The sequence below is a fragment of the Lissotriton vulgaris genome, unplaced genomic scaffold (genome assembly GCF_964263255.1).
Source record: "Lissotriton vulgaris unplaced genomic scaffold, aLisVul1.2 SCAFFOLD_2283, whole genome shotgun sequence".
Lineage (NCBI taxonomy): Eukaryota > Metazoa > Chordata > Amphibia > Caudata > Salamandridae > Lissotriton > Lissotriton vulgaris.
The window spans coordinates 290,552-307,814 of NW_028251107.1; the positions used below are offsets into that span (position 1 = coordinate 290,552).

The 17,263-nt window shown below is 50.3% G+C and overlaps 1 protein-coding gene across 1 annotated transcript in view; it reads left to right on the forward strand.

Annotated features, from left to right (window-relative positions):
• The window catches only part of LOC147663025 (rab effector Noc2-like), a gene marked incomplete at its 3' end in the record, with an annotated part of 255,635 nt that extends 240,231 nt beyond the window's left edge, over positions 1 to 15,404 (forward strand). Inside the window, exon 4 of the mRNA XM_086950723.1 lies at positions 15,275 to 15,404. Within this exon, the coding sequence (XP_086806849.1) occupies positions 15,275 to 15,404 (130 nt within the window). The remainder of the gene's footprint in view (positions 1 to 15,274) is intronic.
• Positions 15,405 to 17,263: the final 1,859 nt, after the last annotated feature.

Consider the following 17,263-nt stretch of genomic DNA (forward strand, 5'->3'; position numbering starts at 1 on the left):
CGTTTTTCTTCTGACCTTGAAATCGTTTGACGCTGACAAAGACGGTGAAGTTAAGTAGTCGTGGCTGAAGGATACAACCATGCATTATTGTTTTAGGTTACTAGAAATGGCTGTTTTTTCTGTTTTTATGAACTAGAAATATGTGTAATATTTCTATAAGAATATATTTCTTGGAAATGAAGTACTTCTGAATCTGTGAAGTTTTAAAAACAATCTTAGCAAAGGTTTGGGGAAAACGTTGCACTTCCGTACTTAGGGTGAGTGGGCGAGGTTGACCCTCCCTCCACCCCTAGTTACAGGCTTCGTGAGTGAAAGTGGTGGCACCGGAGGAGCGCCTTGTGCGCTTGCTGGAGATTCTTCATAGTACTCGGTATGCTCAGGCAGAGGAGGCACAGATGCCATATCCCGCTGTTGGCACTAGCAAAGAATACATTGGGGAGCAGCTGGCTCCAGAGAGGGGCACAAATGAAGTACTAACCAGTGCTTAATTTGTGCAGGCGGCTGCAGGTGGTAGGCACTTGGATTCATTTTAGAGACAAGGACCTGTTTTCCATTATCAGACTCTGACAGCGAGCAATAGAGGGAAAGGCAGAAGAGAGAAAAAAGAGAGGAGGAAGAGAACGTTGGGGAAACCGCGACAAAAGTAGAAAACAGAGATGAAAAAGAACATGCAAAAGAAATATAGAGTGGAGGAAGGAGGCACGAGGTGGAAGCCAGCCTAGACCACATTGGTGAGCAGCACCCTCAGTTGCACTGCACGAACCCTCAGCAGCACTGATATACACCACCCTCAGCAGCACTGGTATGCACGCACCCTCAGAAGCACTGGTATGCATCTTCCCTCAGCAGCTCTGGTATGCACGCACCCTCAGCAGCACTGGTAGGCACACACCCTCAGCAGCACTGGTATGCACGCACCCTCAGCAGCACTGATATGCATGCACCCACAGCAGCACTGGTATGCACGAACCCTCAGCAGCACTGGTATACACCACCCTCAGCAGCACTGGTATGCACGCACCCTCAGCAGCACTGGTATGCACGCACCCTCAGCAGCACTGGTATGCACGCAGCCTCAGCCGCACTGGTATGCACGCAGCCTCAGCCGCGCTGGTATGCACGCAGCCTCAGCCGCACTGGTATGCACGCACCCTCAGCAGCACTGGTATGGATTTTCCCTCAGCAGCTCTGGTATGCATTTTCCCTCAGCAGCTCTGATATGTACGCACCCTCAGCAGCACTGGTATGTATGCACCCTCAGCAGCACTGGTATGCACGCACCCTCAGCAGCACTGATATGCAAGAACCAACAGCAGCACTGGTATGCACGCACCCTCAGCAGCACTGGTATGCACACATCCTCAGCCGCACTGGTATGCACGCACCCTCAGCAGCACTGGTATGCACGAACCCTCAGCAGCACTGGTATACACCACCCTCAGCAGCACTGGTATGCACGCACCCTCAGCCGCACTGGTATGCACGCACCCTCAGCAGCACTGGTATGCACGCACCCTCAGCAGCACTGGTATGCACGCACCCTCAGCAGCACTGGTAGAATATATGATTATACCACGATTTCCGTTACCACGCATGGCTTTACCACGCGAATTTTACCTCGCAAGTGGCTTTACCACGCTGGTATTTACAACGTAGCATTTTACTACGCGTAGAAACGTCTTTCCTTCACGTCTTTCTCCTTGAGCCCTTACTTCCATCCTCCTTAGAAACAAGCGTCAAAACACGTATACCAAAATAAAAAAAGGACTGCTTTTTTGACGTACACGGCACGTCTTTTGGGGAGGCTCTTTCCTCTTTCTTTTAAATTTATGTTCGTTTTTTTGTTAAAGTAACCTGCTTGTTATTTTTTGGGGGGGGAGACCCCCCCTGCCCCCCTCCGAGCCCCCCCCTCCTCCCTCTGCCCCCCCCATGCCCACGCAGTTCGACTTGAAGGAATACCACGTCTCCCCCCCTAGCCCGTGGTAAAGACGTCGTGGAAGGTACCCTGCGTGGAAGGCTCCCTGCGTGGAAGGCACCCTGCGTGGTAAGTGTCACGTGGTAAACGTGAGTAGTGGTAATGCCTTCGTGGTAAATGATGTTTCCCGCACTGGTATGCACGCACCCTCAGCAGCACTGGTATGCACGCACCCTCAGCAGCACTGGTATGCCCGCAGCCTCAGCAGCACTGGTATGCACTATAAGCAAAAATACCTGGGCTCCAATTGACACTTAAAAGCTGTAACTCTTTTTCTAGCTGATGCTAATTGAGGGACATTATTAATATCTATCGTTTAGCCATAAGGATTTTCTAATCCCGATCCAATGGAACATACCGACACAGACCAATGTTTCTCAATCAACATGTAGATGGGTACGCTCATGGGCTAAACTCTCGCTAGAATCTTGGACTACAGCTCTGACTAATACCAGGCCTTCGTTAGACCCCAGCCCCGCTACTGAAAGATTCAATCATTGGTTTGAATCATCCTTGGATGCCACCATCCCATTCAAATCTGGCCACGCAAGGGCCAAAGAGAAAACTTCACCCTGGTACTCACCCAAACAAAATTGCCAAAGACTAGAAAGAGCACGTAGGAAAGATTACGATACCTTAAATAAACAGAAATATAGAGTCCATCAAATTCTCCCAAACCGAAGTAAAGAAAGCTCAAGCACTGCACTTTGAAGAAAAAATTCCCTCTGCAGTCAACGCCTCCGGGGAAATTTTCCTTATTGCGAAACGTCTCATGGAGTGTCCTCCGCCTGAGACACCACTTGACTCTACCCCAACCTGCTGCAATGAACTTGCAGAATTTTTCAATAAGAAAATCCTAGATATACATATAATGCCTTCCCACAGGCTCTTTGTTCCCATCATTCCAGGTATTTAAAGGAAGTAACATCTCTTAACCTCTTCGATGCTAATGACAAGGGTAACTCGTCATGAACTTTCCATTCATTTCAATGGAAAATGAATGTAAAATATTAATGGTGCCTTAGCAGCGAAGCGGTTAAGAGCGAGCCACTCTAAAACACCCCAGTAACCTTCCATCTGACCTGGAAATTTGTTTGGAGATAGTGGCCAAATGAATGGATCACTCGTGCCTCAAGCTCAATGGAGATAAGACTAACTTAATGATCATGGGCAATCGCTCTATCTCCAATTTTGGACTGGGCTGGCCTACCTGTCTTGGCCCTCCACCAGCCCCTAAACCTAAAATTAAAAGCTTGGGGGTCTGGTTGGATTGTTCTTCCAAATTCGACCACCAAGCAGTAAAGCTAGCAGCTACCTGCTGCTGTATCCTCAGATTGATCCGAAAAATCCTACCACTTCTTCCGATGCCAGCTAGGAGAGTCATGATTCAAACATTGGTTCTCTCCCGCCTGGACCATGAAAATTCCCTCTACCTTGGTGCCCCTTAATCCACCATAAGGAAACTTCAGGTCGTGCAGAATTGTGCAGCCAGGCTGCTACTCAATACCCATAAAACTCATTCTGCCAAGCCTGCCATTAAAACGCTACATTGGTTGCCAATAAACGAACGCATAATATTAAAATCATTGCGTATAGCTCACAAGTTTCTCTAGGGGGAAAGGTCCCACAATTCCTTAATTAAAAGGGCCGGTTCGGGAGGCCGCTTTTTCTCATACAATACAGCCAGATTATGGAATACCCTTCCTCTTCAGTTTCACTCAACTGCTCATCACTTCTCTTTTCGGAAGCTATTGAAGACCTGGCTGTTTCAGGATATGATCTAGAACTCCTGCTGTTGTCTGCCTGTCGTCACTAGCGCTGGGATGCCTGCGGTTAGCTAAGTGCTCAACAAATGTTACATATTTTTTTTTTATTATAGAGACTTGTTTATATTACACAACTTTGGTTCAATGTAGATTTTTTCATAACTCCAATGTTTATTATTGTTGTAGATGCAGTTGCTATCCACAAGAAATACAAGTCAGAAAAAAATATTCTCAGTTTTGGTAATTCAATGACTTGAGTAAAGATTTCTTAAAAATCCAACCATATCAATGCAAATCAATACAATTAATTTTCATCTTTTTAAATTGCAATAATTATGCATGTTCATGTGCTCACAAGCATGAAGAGAATACCAGTTTGATTTAACAGTGAAAAAGGGCATCACAAATAAAAAGACGTGCAACTCTTGACTCTTTGAATTATTTCTGGGCTCGGAGTCAGTGGACAAAACCTAAATATGTCAGTAGTCAATGGCATTTCCCAGATCCTGATGTGGCACAGGGATGGATGAGAATTTGCCCCTTCCCCGTCCTCCCTTATGATTAACCCCTTCACTGCGGCGGCTATTCTGCCGCAGTGCTAAGGGGGCGGGGCGGCCGCGCGGCGGCCGCATGCGGGTGACGGAACCGCTCCTTCTCCAGCGTCGGTGGTGCTGTGCTTATGACGGAGCGGTTCCGTCATGGACCGCCCCGCTCAATGGAACGCTCAGCACAGGCGCTCCGAGCAGGCCATGACGGAACCGCTCAGTCATCAGCACAGCGCCACCGCAGCTGATGACGGAGCGGTTCCCTCATCAGCAAACACGGGGTTAAGGAAATTGCTAAACAGACCGAATGGATGCCAGTGGTTTGGATTCTTCATCCAGTACTGGGTTGGTGTCCTTCCCAGGAAAAGCTGCGGAAGATCATGGGGGCCTGATTACGAGTTTAGTGGACAGGGTGGTGACCCTTACATTTTAATTCAGCATTGACCCTTCAGAGTTTGGTGGTGCAGGTGTCCCACCGGCAGGTTCAACCCAAGTGCCTTTCTGATGACTCCTCTCAACAGAGCTTCAAACACTAGGAATGTTTGGCAAACTTATCTTCTCCTCGCTCAGCCTTGCCTTGAGGTCGGTCAGGGTCAACTGCCTTCTTGGACGTTACACACACACATACACACACACACACACACACACACACACACACACACTTGTTCTTTGGGACAGATTTGGTGAGATTTTATCAGCAGTTTCAGAAGGCCTAGGGGCTGCCTTAGCCCAAACCATTCAGGATGGCTAGGATGTGGCCAGGTAAATCATCCACCGGGGCCTAGACATCATCAATTTCTAGGAAGGGCCCTGAGGACAAGGATGTGCTCAGGCACTACAAATGGATGAGATCCAAGGGCTTCTCTGGATGTCCATGCTTCCTTAATGCACATTCCCTTCAATATCACCCTCGTGTTTGGCAAAAAGGCAGGCTTAGCCCTGAAGCATTTTTTTTTCTTTTTGTAAACAGATTTTTATTAATTTATAGTAAAATAATCAATAGTACTGCAGCAATAATACATTGATGAAAATCTAATTCCAGTGTAGAACCTACTCTGGTGACACAGACTAATCTCAGGCTGTTATTCCACAAGGAGGCATTAGTCCTGCTCCAGTTCAAGGAAATGGTAATTTACCTTGGCCCTGAAGCATTTATAAGGAGAGGCGAGCTATGGCATGCTCCGTTAGCCTTTCTTCAGCAGCCTGGAATGTCCCCAAGCAGTTTTGTTCAAACATGCCATGGGCTTGGTGTATTATCAGAGTCAGAGCCGGCCCCCTGCAAAACAGACCTCCAAAGCCCTTTCGAGGTCAGAGTCAGGGGCCCCGGAAACAACAGCCCAGTGCTACTTCTGCTCCGGCCACAACCTCCAAACCGCTTTATTTTGCCCCTATTGGCCCACAGCTGTCTGGTAGGAGACCGGTTCAGCCATTTCCTGTTGGGATGACAGAGCATTACATCTGACATGTGGGTTTTCCAAATTGTCCAACATGGCTACGCACTGCCTTTAGCTCTCAACCCACTGCACCTTCTACCTACATCACAGCATTTCTTAGAAGACCATTGGTCCATTCTGCATCAGTTTATTCAGGCTCTTTTAGCCAAAGAAGCCATAGAGAGGGTTCTATCCTAGGAAGATGGAATTGGATGTTATTCCCACTGCTCTCTTGTGCCAAAGAAGGATTTAGGTCTTTGTCTTATTCTCTGTCATTTGAAAAAAACAGGTTAGTGTTAGATTCCTTACCTTAGAATATCCCCAGGCGTCAGACTGGTTCCAGAAAGTTTTGTGTAGCAGTACCCCTGCTTGTCGGTAGGCGTTGTCTGCGGCTCCGCGCCCGTTGTTGTTTGCGCCAGGATGACGTCGTCGGAGTACTTAGATGCCGCCCTCGTGCGCTGACGTCAGTTCTTCTTTTCCCGCACCAGCAAGCGCAGATCCGGAAAAAGCAGTACTTCTTTTTCACTTTTTGACTAACTTTTTCGATCCTTTTTGGACCCCCTTTTCGAGTCGGTAGACTCTTGGTGCTGATAGTGATGCCCGGGTTCAAACCCTGTGCCGATTGTAACTGCCTGATGTCAGTTGCTGACCCCCACCGTCGGTGCCCCGACTGCCAGACCTTGACGTCGAAGGCTAGGCGGGAGCGGTACCGTAAGCGCGTTGAGCTCCGGCAGTCGGCCCGCGCCGTTCCCGGTCGAGGAGGAGGTTGAAGGACTGGTCACGGGGCCACAGTCATTGCAGCTCGGCAAGTCGACACCATTCGTCGGGCTCCAAGTCCTCAGGTAAGAGGCACAAGAAGTCGAAGAGACAACATCCCTCTTCCGACTCCACTCGACGCTCGCGCGATGCGGCCGGGGGTTCGGGCGACACCGCCGGAGCTGCAGGCAGCTCCATACACGCCGGTCCCTGGGCTGAACGCGGCGTTGGAGGAGATCGATGCCTTCCTCATGGCCATGTGGTCGCTCTCTCCTCCGTCGGGTCCCGCTGTGGCGCCTTCGGGCCCCACGGCCCCAACTGGGAGCCCAAGCGGGCCGGGGGCTTCGGGCCGGGCGCCGTCGAGTGCTTCGGAGCCGTCGACAACTTTGGTCGCGACGCCGCAGGGCCCCACTGGATCCGGGTCGCTGCTGGTCGACCTTATGACCCATCCGCCGGCCCGACCCCCAGGGTGTCGCCCTTGATGCCGTCCCCGGATGTCGTCGTCCCCCCCTCGGTTCGGATCCAGCGTCAGACCAGCGTTGCTCGATGCCGCATTCGACGCCGAGAGAAGAGCCATTCTTCTATGATCTGGCCCCATCCTTTGTACCTGACTATCAGGAGATGGGAGACGAGGAGGATTATTAGGGGTCTGAGGACCCTCTGGCATGGGAGTGCCAGTCGTATCAGGACTGGGCAGTTGAGCTGGGGGAGGCCAGTGGTCTGGACACTTCGGCCGACACTGGATTTGTCTCCCCTCCTACCGTGGCTACGGAGGAGGGGGCTGCTTACAGCATGGTGTTCACGAGGGTGACCAAGGCCTTGGCTCTTGAGCTCCCCGTCGCGGCCGCGAGGACTAACCTCCTCACTGAGGTCCTTAAACCGCAGGCAAGCTCTTCGAAGCCTCTACTGCCGTTTAATGAGGCCCTTACTGACGTTCTGTTGGGCATCTGGTCCAGGACCGCTACAGGCCCCCCTGTAGATCGGAACGTGGCCAGACGCCACCGCCCGGCCCCGGGCGACCCTAGCTTCCTGTCCACCCACCCCACCCCACTTCCCAACTGCTCCACCTGATCGGGAATCCAAAAGGTATGAGCAGTTTGGTAAGAAGCTGTTCTCCTCACTTAGTTTGGGGTTGCGGTCGGTCAACACCGCTTTCCTTTTGGGCCTCTATTCCCACTCTCTGTGGGACACGGTTGTGGATGTGCTGCCAATTTGCCCGGAGGAGGCCCAGGTAAAACTCACTCAAGCCCTTGCGGAAGGGCGAGACTCAGCACAGTACTCTATTCGATGTGGGCTGGATACCACGGACTTGCTGGGCAGGGTGATTTCCACACCGGTGGCGGTTCGCCGCCACGCCTGGCTGAGGTCCGCCAACTTTTCGGCTGATGTCCAGAACTCACTCATGGACAAGCTGTTTGATGGCCGTCGCCTCTTTGGCGACAAGGCAGACAGTACGCTTGAGCGTTTCAAGGACTCCAGGGCTACGTCCAAGTCCTTGGGCCTCTCACGCCAGCGCCAGCAAACTTCTGCCTCTCGCTCCTTTCGTGGCCAAGGAAGGGGCGCCCTTTCACGTCCTGCCAGCCACGGGCCGCAGACTAACATCCAGCGCGGCAGCGGACGTGATAACCGCCGTGACAATGCCAGGGGACAGCAGCGAGGCCAGTCCACATCCATCCCGCAGCATCCGCATCAAAGCCTTCCTAGTCCGAGCTTTCAGGCCCATTTGACGCCAGTGGGTTCGCCATCATCTCCTCCATTGGCACACCATCACATCGGACAGGTGGGTGCTGCAAATCGTCCGAAGGGGCTACTCCCTCTCCTTCGAGGCGACCCCTCCAGCCATGCCCCAGCAGTACCACCGCGTGTCGGGAGATCACTTGCAACTTCTGCAAGATAAAGTTATGGCCCTCTTGGCCAAGGGGGGCATTGAGCACGTTCCTGGGCCAGAAGTAGGGTGTGGTTGTTACTCCCACTACTTTCTGGTTCCCAAGAAGGGCAAAGGGGGCCTACGCCCTATCTTGGACCAGCGGAACGTCAACGGCTTCCTCCTGAAGGAGAGGTTCAAGATGCTGACTTTGGCTCAGGTCTTGGCTGCCCTAGACCCCGGAGACTGGATGGTAGTGTTGGACTTGCAGGACACATATTTTCACATTCCCGTCCTGCCGGCCCACCGGCATTACCTGCGGTTCACGGTAGGCCACGAGCACTTTCAGTTTACTGTGCTCCCCTTCGGCCTTACCAGCGCAACTCGGGTGTTCACGAAAGTGATAGCGGTGGCCGTAGCTCATCTGCGCAGATTAGGGGTGTCAGTCTTCCCCTATCTCGACGACTGGTTGTTGAAGGCGGGCTCGCCCCAGACAGTCGTCAGCCACCTTCAGACTACGGCCAACCTCCTGCACCTGCTGGGGTACTCCATCAATGTGCTGAAGTCACACCTGTGTCCCTCTCAGAAGCTCCTCTTCATCGAAGCGGTTCTGGATATGGTGCAGTTTCGGCTTTTTTATACTCCAGATTCAGGCTCTGAATCTGATCTTTCAGCCTTTATCCCAAGTCTCGGTCAGGTTGACGCTGCGGCTTCTGGCGCTGATGGCCTCCTGCATCCTTCTGGTGCATCACGCCAGATGGCGGATGCAGGCTCTGCAGTGGGACCTGAAGTTTCAGTGGGCCCTGCATCAGGGCAACCTGTCCGACCACGTCCTGATCTCGGAGGGCACTGCGAGACAGTTGCAGTGGTGGCTCACGGACCGCGATTGGGTCAGCGGCAGATCCCTCTCCCCACCCCAACCGGAGCACGTAGTAGTAAGGGATGCGTCCCTCCTGCGTTGGGGGCCACATGGGAGAGGCGGAGATCAGAGGCCTCTGGTCTCCGGCGGAGTCCCGGCTCCATATCAACATTCTGGAGCTGCGGGCGATCCGACTTGCACTGAAGGCATTCCTTCCCTCTGTCCGGGGAAGTGTAGTGCAGGTGTTCACGGACAACACCACCGCCATGTGGTACTGCAACAAACAGGGCGGGGTGGGGTCGTGGACCCTTTGCCAGGAGGCTCTGCACCTCTGGCAGTGGCTGGAACACCAGGACGTCACCCTGGTGGTTCAACACCTGGCAGGTTCCCTGAACTCCAGGGCGGACGAACTCAGCCTCCGGTGCATGATGGATCACAAATGGCGTCTGAACTCTGACGTGGCGCAAGGTCTCTTTCAGCAGTGGGGAGAGCCTTAGTTAGATCTATTCGCCAGCGAAGAGAACGGGCAAAGTCATCAGTTTTGCGCATTGGAATTTCCATGGTGGCATTCGCTCGGAGACACTTTTCGTCGCGAGTGGGGCTGCGGTCTATTGTACGCCTTTCTGCCTATACCACTTCTGCCCAGAGTGCTGAAGAAGATTCGGCGTGACCGGGCCCAAGTCATCCTTGTGGTACCGGACTGGACACGAAGATACTGGTATCCCGAGCTACTCAGAAATTCAGTCGATCCCCCGATTCATCTGCCTCTTCAGGAGGACCTTCTGTCACAGCAGCAGGGGACGGTCCCCCACCCGAACCTGTCCAGTCTCCACCTCCATGCGTGGAGATTGTGCGGCGACAGTTGAGGCCATTTGACTTGCCTCCTGAAGTCTATGATGTCATTCTGGCAGCCAGGCCACAAAATCGGTATACGCCTGCAGGTGGAAAAAATGTGTGGCATGGTGCACAGCAAAGGCTGTGGATCCCCTTTCTGCCCCCCTTTCAGAGGTTCTCCTCTTTCTTCCTTCTCTTGCCCAGCAGGGCTCTGCTCTGGGCATTATCAAAGGCTACCTCTCTGCCATTTCAGCCTTCTTGAGGCTTCCTGATCAGCCTTCTCTTTTCAAGTCCCCTGTTGTAAATAGATTCTTGAAGGGCATCACTCACCTGTTTCCTCCTGTTTCTTTTGTGATGCCTCAGTGGGACCTGAACCTTGGTCTGATTTATTTGATGTGCGCTCCTTTCGAGCCACTTCACAATTGCCCTCTTCGTCTTCTGACTCTTAAGACTCCATTCCTGGTTGCCATCACCTCTGCCAGGAGAGTGAGTGAGCTCCAGGCTCTATCTTCTCAACCTCCTTTCCTCAAGTTGTCTTGAGAACGCGCCCTTCTTTACTGCCCAAAGTAGTCACAGCCGTCCATCACCTTGCCCACCTTCTTTCCGCCTCCGCATCTCTCGAAAGAGGAAGAGAGGCTCCACCGTCTGGACCCAAAACGTGCACTCTCATTCTATCTGGACCGCACATGCCAGTTCCGGGTGGACGACCAGCTCTTTGTTGGTTACGTGGGCGATAAGAAGGGACTAGCTGTGCACAAACAAACCATTTCTCGGTCGGTCGTTTTGTGCATAAAGGCTTGTTATTCACTGGCTAAAAAGGAGCCTCCTGTGGGGCTGCGTGCCCATTCCACTCGGGCCACGGCGGCTACTACTGCCCGGGGTCGGGTTTTCCCCTTGCAGCACATCTGTCAGGCAGCTATGTGGGCCTCGCTGCACATGTTCGCTAGACACTGTTGCTTGGACATTCAAGTCCGGAGAGATGGCTTTTTCGGCCGTTTTGTCCTCCAGGACTTTCTTTTGTGATCATTGGTTCGCAGACCCACCACCGGGGTTGGTATTGCTGGGGTATCTATTCTAAGGTAAGGAATCTAACACTAACCTGTTTCTTTCAGATGCACAAGTTACTTACCTTCGGTAACGATATATCTGTAAGAAACAGTAGTTAGTGTTAGATTCCTTACCGCCCCACCCATCCTCCCCGTTCTGCAAACCGATATCTAGGGTTAAGGTTCTTCCCTTTGAGGGCCCTAGTTTCATGGCTCCAGTGTCGGTTTTTATCATGGCTCTGCGTTTCTGGCGCTGAAAAGCTGTGTATAAGAACTGACATCAGATCGCGAGGGCGGCGTCTAAGTACTCCGACGACATCATCCCGGTGCCAACGACGACGCCGATGACGGACGTGGAGCCGCAGACGACGCCTACCGACGCGCAGGGGTACTGCTACGCAAACTTTACGGATTCCGTACGACACCTGGGGATATTCTAAGGTAAGGAATCTAACACTAACTACTGTTTCTTACAGATATATCGGTACCGAAGGTAAGTAACTTGTGCTTTGCCGTCTTAATATCTTACTTCATAAGGACAAATTCAAAAAAAGTGGTCTTGGACTTGCAGAATGCCTATTTTCACATCCCAGTCCAGCAGGCCCACAGGTGCTACCTGTGGTTCGAGGTTGACCACGGGCACTTTCAGTTGTCTGTGCTGCCTTTTGACTTCACTAGTGCCTCTCGGGTATTCAGAAAGGTGATGGTGGTCACTGCCTATCTTTGGAGGTTGAGGGTACCAGTCTTCCAATACTTGATGACTGGCTATTAAAGGTCGGCTGGGCTCAGCCTGTTGCATACCACCTCTAGATGATGGCTGACCTGTCGATGTCTTAGGGGTTTTCAGTCAACTTGCCAAAGTCACACGTGATTCCTTCGTAGAGGGTCCCCATCATCAGAGCCACCCTGTATGGACTTTCCTCTGGACAAATGAGTCCAGAACATTCGGGCTATCATCTCAATATTTCAGCCTATGTTTTGGGACTCAATGTGGACGGTGTTGAGGCTTCTTGGCCTTCTTGCCTCCTACATCCTGCTGGCAGAACAGGCCAGATGGCACGTGCGAGCTCTGTAGTGAGATCTAAAGTCTCAAGTGTGCCCAGCACCAGGGGAACTTGTCAGATTCCATCTAGGTGCCATAGGAGACTGCAAGAGATCTGTATTGGTGGCTGCTCAACCACAGTTGGACCAACAGCTGAGCCTCTCCCTGTCCTACTCAGACTTGACAGTGGTGACAGATGCATCACTATTAGGTTGGGAAGGCCATCTGGAGGAGGTGGATCAGAGGACTCTGGTCTCCAGCGGAGTCCCACCTCCACATAAATCTGTTGAAGCTGCAGACGATTTACTTGCCATTGAAGGTCTTCCTGCTGACCATCAAGGGCAGGCCACTTCAGGCTCTCACAAACTATGCCACTACCATCTGGTACGGCAACAAGCAGGGAGGGTTTTGGGCCCTGTGCCTGGAGAATGCACCCCACTCAGGGTTGCTGAGAAATCAGGGCATTTCCCTGGTGGCCCACCACTTGGAAAGATCTTTAAAAGCCAGGGCAGACTAGTTCAGCCGCCGACACCTGGTGGATCACAAATGGCAATTACTCCCGGACGTGGTGTAGATTGTCTTCTAGCAATGAGGAGATGCTTAGCTTCATCTTTTCGCCACCACTGAGACCGTGCAGTGTCAACACTTTTGTGCATTGGAGGTCCCAAGAAGACTCCCCCTCAGTTATGCATTCTGCATGTGGTGGACCACAGGACTCCAGTATGTAAATGTAGAGGTACTTGTATAGCGCACGACTACCCGGAGGCATCTCGGTGCTTGTACGAATACCGCTGAGGAACCCTTCCTGGCTTTTCCCTGTGAAGTGTCCACTCCTGGGCACCCCCAAGGTGAAGCCAGGCATCCTAGCGCTGTTGGGCCCGTTGTGGAAATTAAGCAAGCTATTGGCCAGAGTTGCAGAGTGGGACCCATGATTAGAATAGGCACCGAGGCGAGTATTATCAGGTCCGAGGAAATTGAACCCAAGACCCACCGAGGTGGGAATTGAACCCTGGTCCCGGGCCAGACTTCTGCATCAGGGTCTGCCGCTCTAACCATTGAGCCACACTTCCCCACTTCCTACTGCTGCCTCTCCTGCCCAGAGTTCTGAAGAAAATCTGGAGCAATCAGTCCCAATACATCCTAGCAACTCCGGATTGCACCTGAAGTGATACCTGGAACTTCTGGGCCTGGGCCTTTGCTCTCCAATCAGACTACCACTGTTGGAGGACCATCTGTCATAGCAGCAGAAGGGCAGGGTATGCACCCTGACCTGTGCAATCTGCACCTCTTTGTATGGACTTCTAGCAGCTAAAGTCGTTTATGTGATCCTTGCAGCCAGGCATCCATCCATAAAATCTGGGTATGTCGGATGCTGGGATAGGTTTGTGGTTTTTTGTGGAACCCACCAGAGGGACATACTGCAGGCCAAACTATCTGATGTATTGTTGTTTGTTTGGCTTTGCCCCAGCAAGGACTTGCTGTTGGGCACTGTTAAAGATTATTCATCAGCCCTTTCTGACTTTTTACTTTTGCCGGACCTACCATCCTTGTTCAAATCATCCATTGTGATGCGTATTCTAAAAAGTTTGCAACATAGGTTTCCACCAAACTTACTTGTGATACCACAGTGAGTCTTGAATTTGGTTCTCACTTTCCTCAGGTGTACCCATTTCAAAACAAAACTCAGTTGTCCATTGCACCTCCTCTCTTTAAAAAAATATTTCCTGGCTGCAATAAAATCTGCAGGCTGTGCGACTGAGCTTCAGGCCCAGGTCAAACTGGTTTTAATGAGTCGAGCAGCTTTCCTACTGAACGTCTTTTTAGGTCGGGTAAGTCATCACTCTTCTAAACTTCTTTGCACTGCCTCATCCCTCGAAAGCGGAAGAGAGACTCCATTGCATGAAACCCAGGAGGGCGCTCAGCTTAACATCTATTTTATCAAACAACGTTAGGTGGACAATCAGCTCTTTGTGGGGTTCTGTGGTGCAACAAAAAACTGCAAGGCTGAGCATCAATAGACCATCTCCATATGGATAGTTCTGTGTATTAAGATCTGATACGCATTGACTAATATCCTCCAAAAGTACTGAGGGCTCATTCCACGAGAGCCAAGACTGCTGCCACTGTGTTGGCATCTGGAGAGCCTGCACAGCACTCATATATGTCTGGCTGCTATGTGGGCATCCACGCACCTGTCCGCCAAGCACTATTGCCTTCACAGAGGTATGACTGGAAGGACATTTAGTCCATTCAGTCCAGCACAACTTTTTGATCGGAGACATTCCACAGAGACCCACACAGTGGGAGGTCCTGCTTTGGTATCCATTCACAATGGTTAGAAGTATCCATCATAAGAACAAGTTGCTTACCTTGTGTAATGCTCTTTCTCATGAACCCTTCTCTAACATCAGATTCGTCACTGCCATCTCACCTCTCTGTCGTGTAGAATAATCTCCTTTTCCATCAAAAAAATGTAGTCACCTGCATGGGTGGAGTTTATATGCTGCTCCGTTTGTCACTTCCAAAGTGAAACAATGTCATCGAGGAGCTGCATAGCACCACCTACTGGCACACAGGAGCACTGTTTTATGAGTTTCTGAACTCAGTCTGACACCTAGGGATATTCACAAGGTGAGGAATCTGTGGTTAGATAGAGTATTCACCAGACTGAGCGTTACTTAACCCGTACGGTGCTGCGAACGGCCCTGGCTGTCCCATGTGGCGGGGGCGTGTGCGGAGGACGGCCGGGGGCCGTCGGAACCCTGCCCACTGATTAATTCGCGCCGCGGTCAACAGTAAGTAACTTGTTCATTTTGCCTCTACAAAGAGTTTCAGCCTTTGTTGGCATTTTACACGGTTCTGTCTGTGACCATACATTCTTCTTTTTAGCCCGTAGCATCTTGTAATGAGCACTGGCAAGGAATGTCACGATATTTGCTGGCCATAATGTCTGAATGAGGAGTTTGCACACATCATTACCTCTAAATCAAAGAAATGTGCGTGCCAATATGCCCAACTTATTAATAAGCAGTCATTTTGCATTCAAGCATAGTGGTTGCACTAGCACCATGATGACATGATAAACACGTACATTAATTAGAACGTATGTTTTTTTGTCTACTGAAAATGATCTTTTCTCTTATTTTGATTTTAGTCGTCTCGTGGAGAGATTGGAAAATATGAGGAAAAACGTGATGGGCAATGGAATGTCCCAGTGTTTGTTGTGTGGAGAGACGCTAGGGCTTTTGGGGACAGCATCGGTTTTCTGTCAAGACTGCAAAAAGGTATGATTTCCCTCCTTCAAATCAGTGCCTTCAATCTTTAAGCATGCTTATCATTCTATAATTTTAAAAGGAAGATACTTCTACATTGAGCATCCAGTGTTTCAGGTTGGGTGAACATACTCCTCGACAGATCAGCTCTTTTGCTCTGCTTTAGAGAAGGGGACCTTTTCAGACAGAATGTCCTCTACAGCACTGTTTCTGCACCCACTTGGTGCTTTTTGAGTGCCATGCGTTTTCCCTTTCCTTCCTGCTTGCTAGAATTTGATTGCTTTGATACACGTATGCTGTCTTTCAACATTTTCAGTTAATGCCGGAACCTTATGTCGCAAGGTTTGGAAGGCAATCCTTATTAGTTGTCACTAGTGTCTGTGACTTCAGCAGTCCTCTGCAAGTCGGTTGCTCACATTCCTGTTTTCCTGTTTTTGAACTACAACATTGCCTTGTTTGATCATGGCAAAACAGGACTACAAATTGCTTTTACTGCCCTGTATTAATTTTGTAAGACAATTGATATCATGGTTAATCCTGCGAAGTCAAAGGTTATGCAACTTGGTACTTGCGGGGTATTGTCTACTGGTTTAAAGGTGTCATCAGATTGGAAATCTTGGATAGGGTCAATTTACTTGAAGATTATATTAGCCAGTAAACTCCAATTGGTGTCCCTACTTAGTGTAAAGACCTAATCCTCTCAGTGTAAAGATCTGCTCCTCTAACGACACTACGAGTCAAGGAAGACCTTTTGCTGAGAAGTTTGGTGCTAGTCTGTTGAACCTTCAGAGATATCATTCAGTGCTTAAGATGTAGAAGCCCTTGTTTGCCAGAATCCATCATCCATGTTATCGGCGGTACGCTCTGTCTGGACATCCTTTACATAAACATGTGACAGACCCTTACACAAACCTACTGGCCTTTTGCAGGCGAGCCTGGTATGTGCTAATGTTGATGTGCTGTAGACTCCTCTTCAAGTGATGGTAGTGCTTCCAAGTAGACCTTCACCCAGCGTGCACTCTTTAGTGAGAAGAGAACCACCTACCTCCACATAGTTTTGTTGACCTTGTGTGCGCCCAAATCCCTTCATATGAAGTGCTTTTGCTAATAAGCCAGAATGAGCTGCTGTGTGACAGTTGTCACGGAGCATCTATGCAGCTATGGAACCGACTGCTCTATGCCCTAGCAACCTTTAAGGGGTAGGTTCGGGAGAGGCAGTCATATGTGCAGGGTAATTTAAATTATGTTATCAGCATCTCAAGACAGAGAAACGTTGCCTAAGTAAAGTCACAGGTTAAAAATATCAAAAACTTTGCATTTGATTTGATTGCTGCTCAGCTCCTGAAAAATGAATGCAAAGGAATGTTGAGAGCCGGGTCACTGCAGCGGTGTCTCAAAGATTCCAAGCATCCAAAATATACCAATTCAAAGGGATCCCATCATGGGAAATTCATATAATAGCCAGTTGGGCATGTTAAAGGGGTCAAACCATGTCCACCTTCAAATAATCTTGCTGCCATTGAGCGAGGAAGAGTAGTTTGAATGTGAAGCTTATTCGGTCATGGTGAGATGTGGCTCATTTGGGTTGTGGCAACCAGACATTCGGATAAACAGTGTTAACTTTGTACAGGGAGATTAAATCTATGTGGGCCATTTTGTTTTTTATTGTTCCATCTTGGTGTCATCTCAGGAACTGGAAATATTCCAATTTTTAAAGATGTGTCATAAGAACAGAAGACCAGGGCTGTTACATAGGCATATCTGTCGGATCACAATAAGGTCCCGATTCAGAGTTTGGCGGATGCGTTACTCCATCATGATATCCCGTCCGCCTTATTCAGGGGCGGTGCCTCCATTAGGGCGTTACCCCA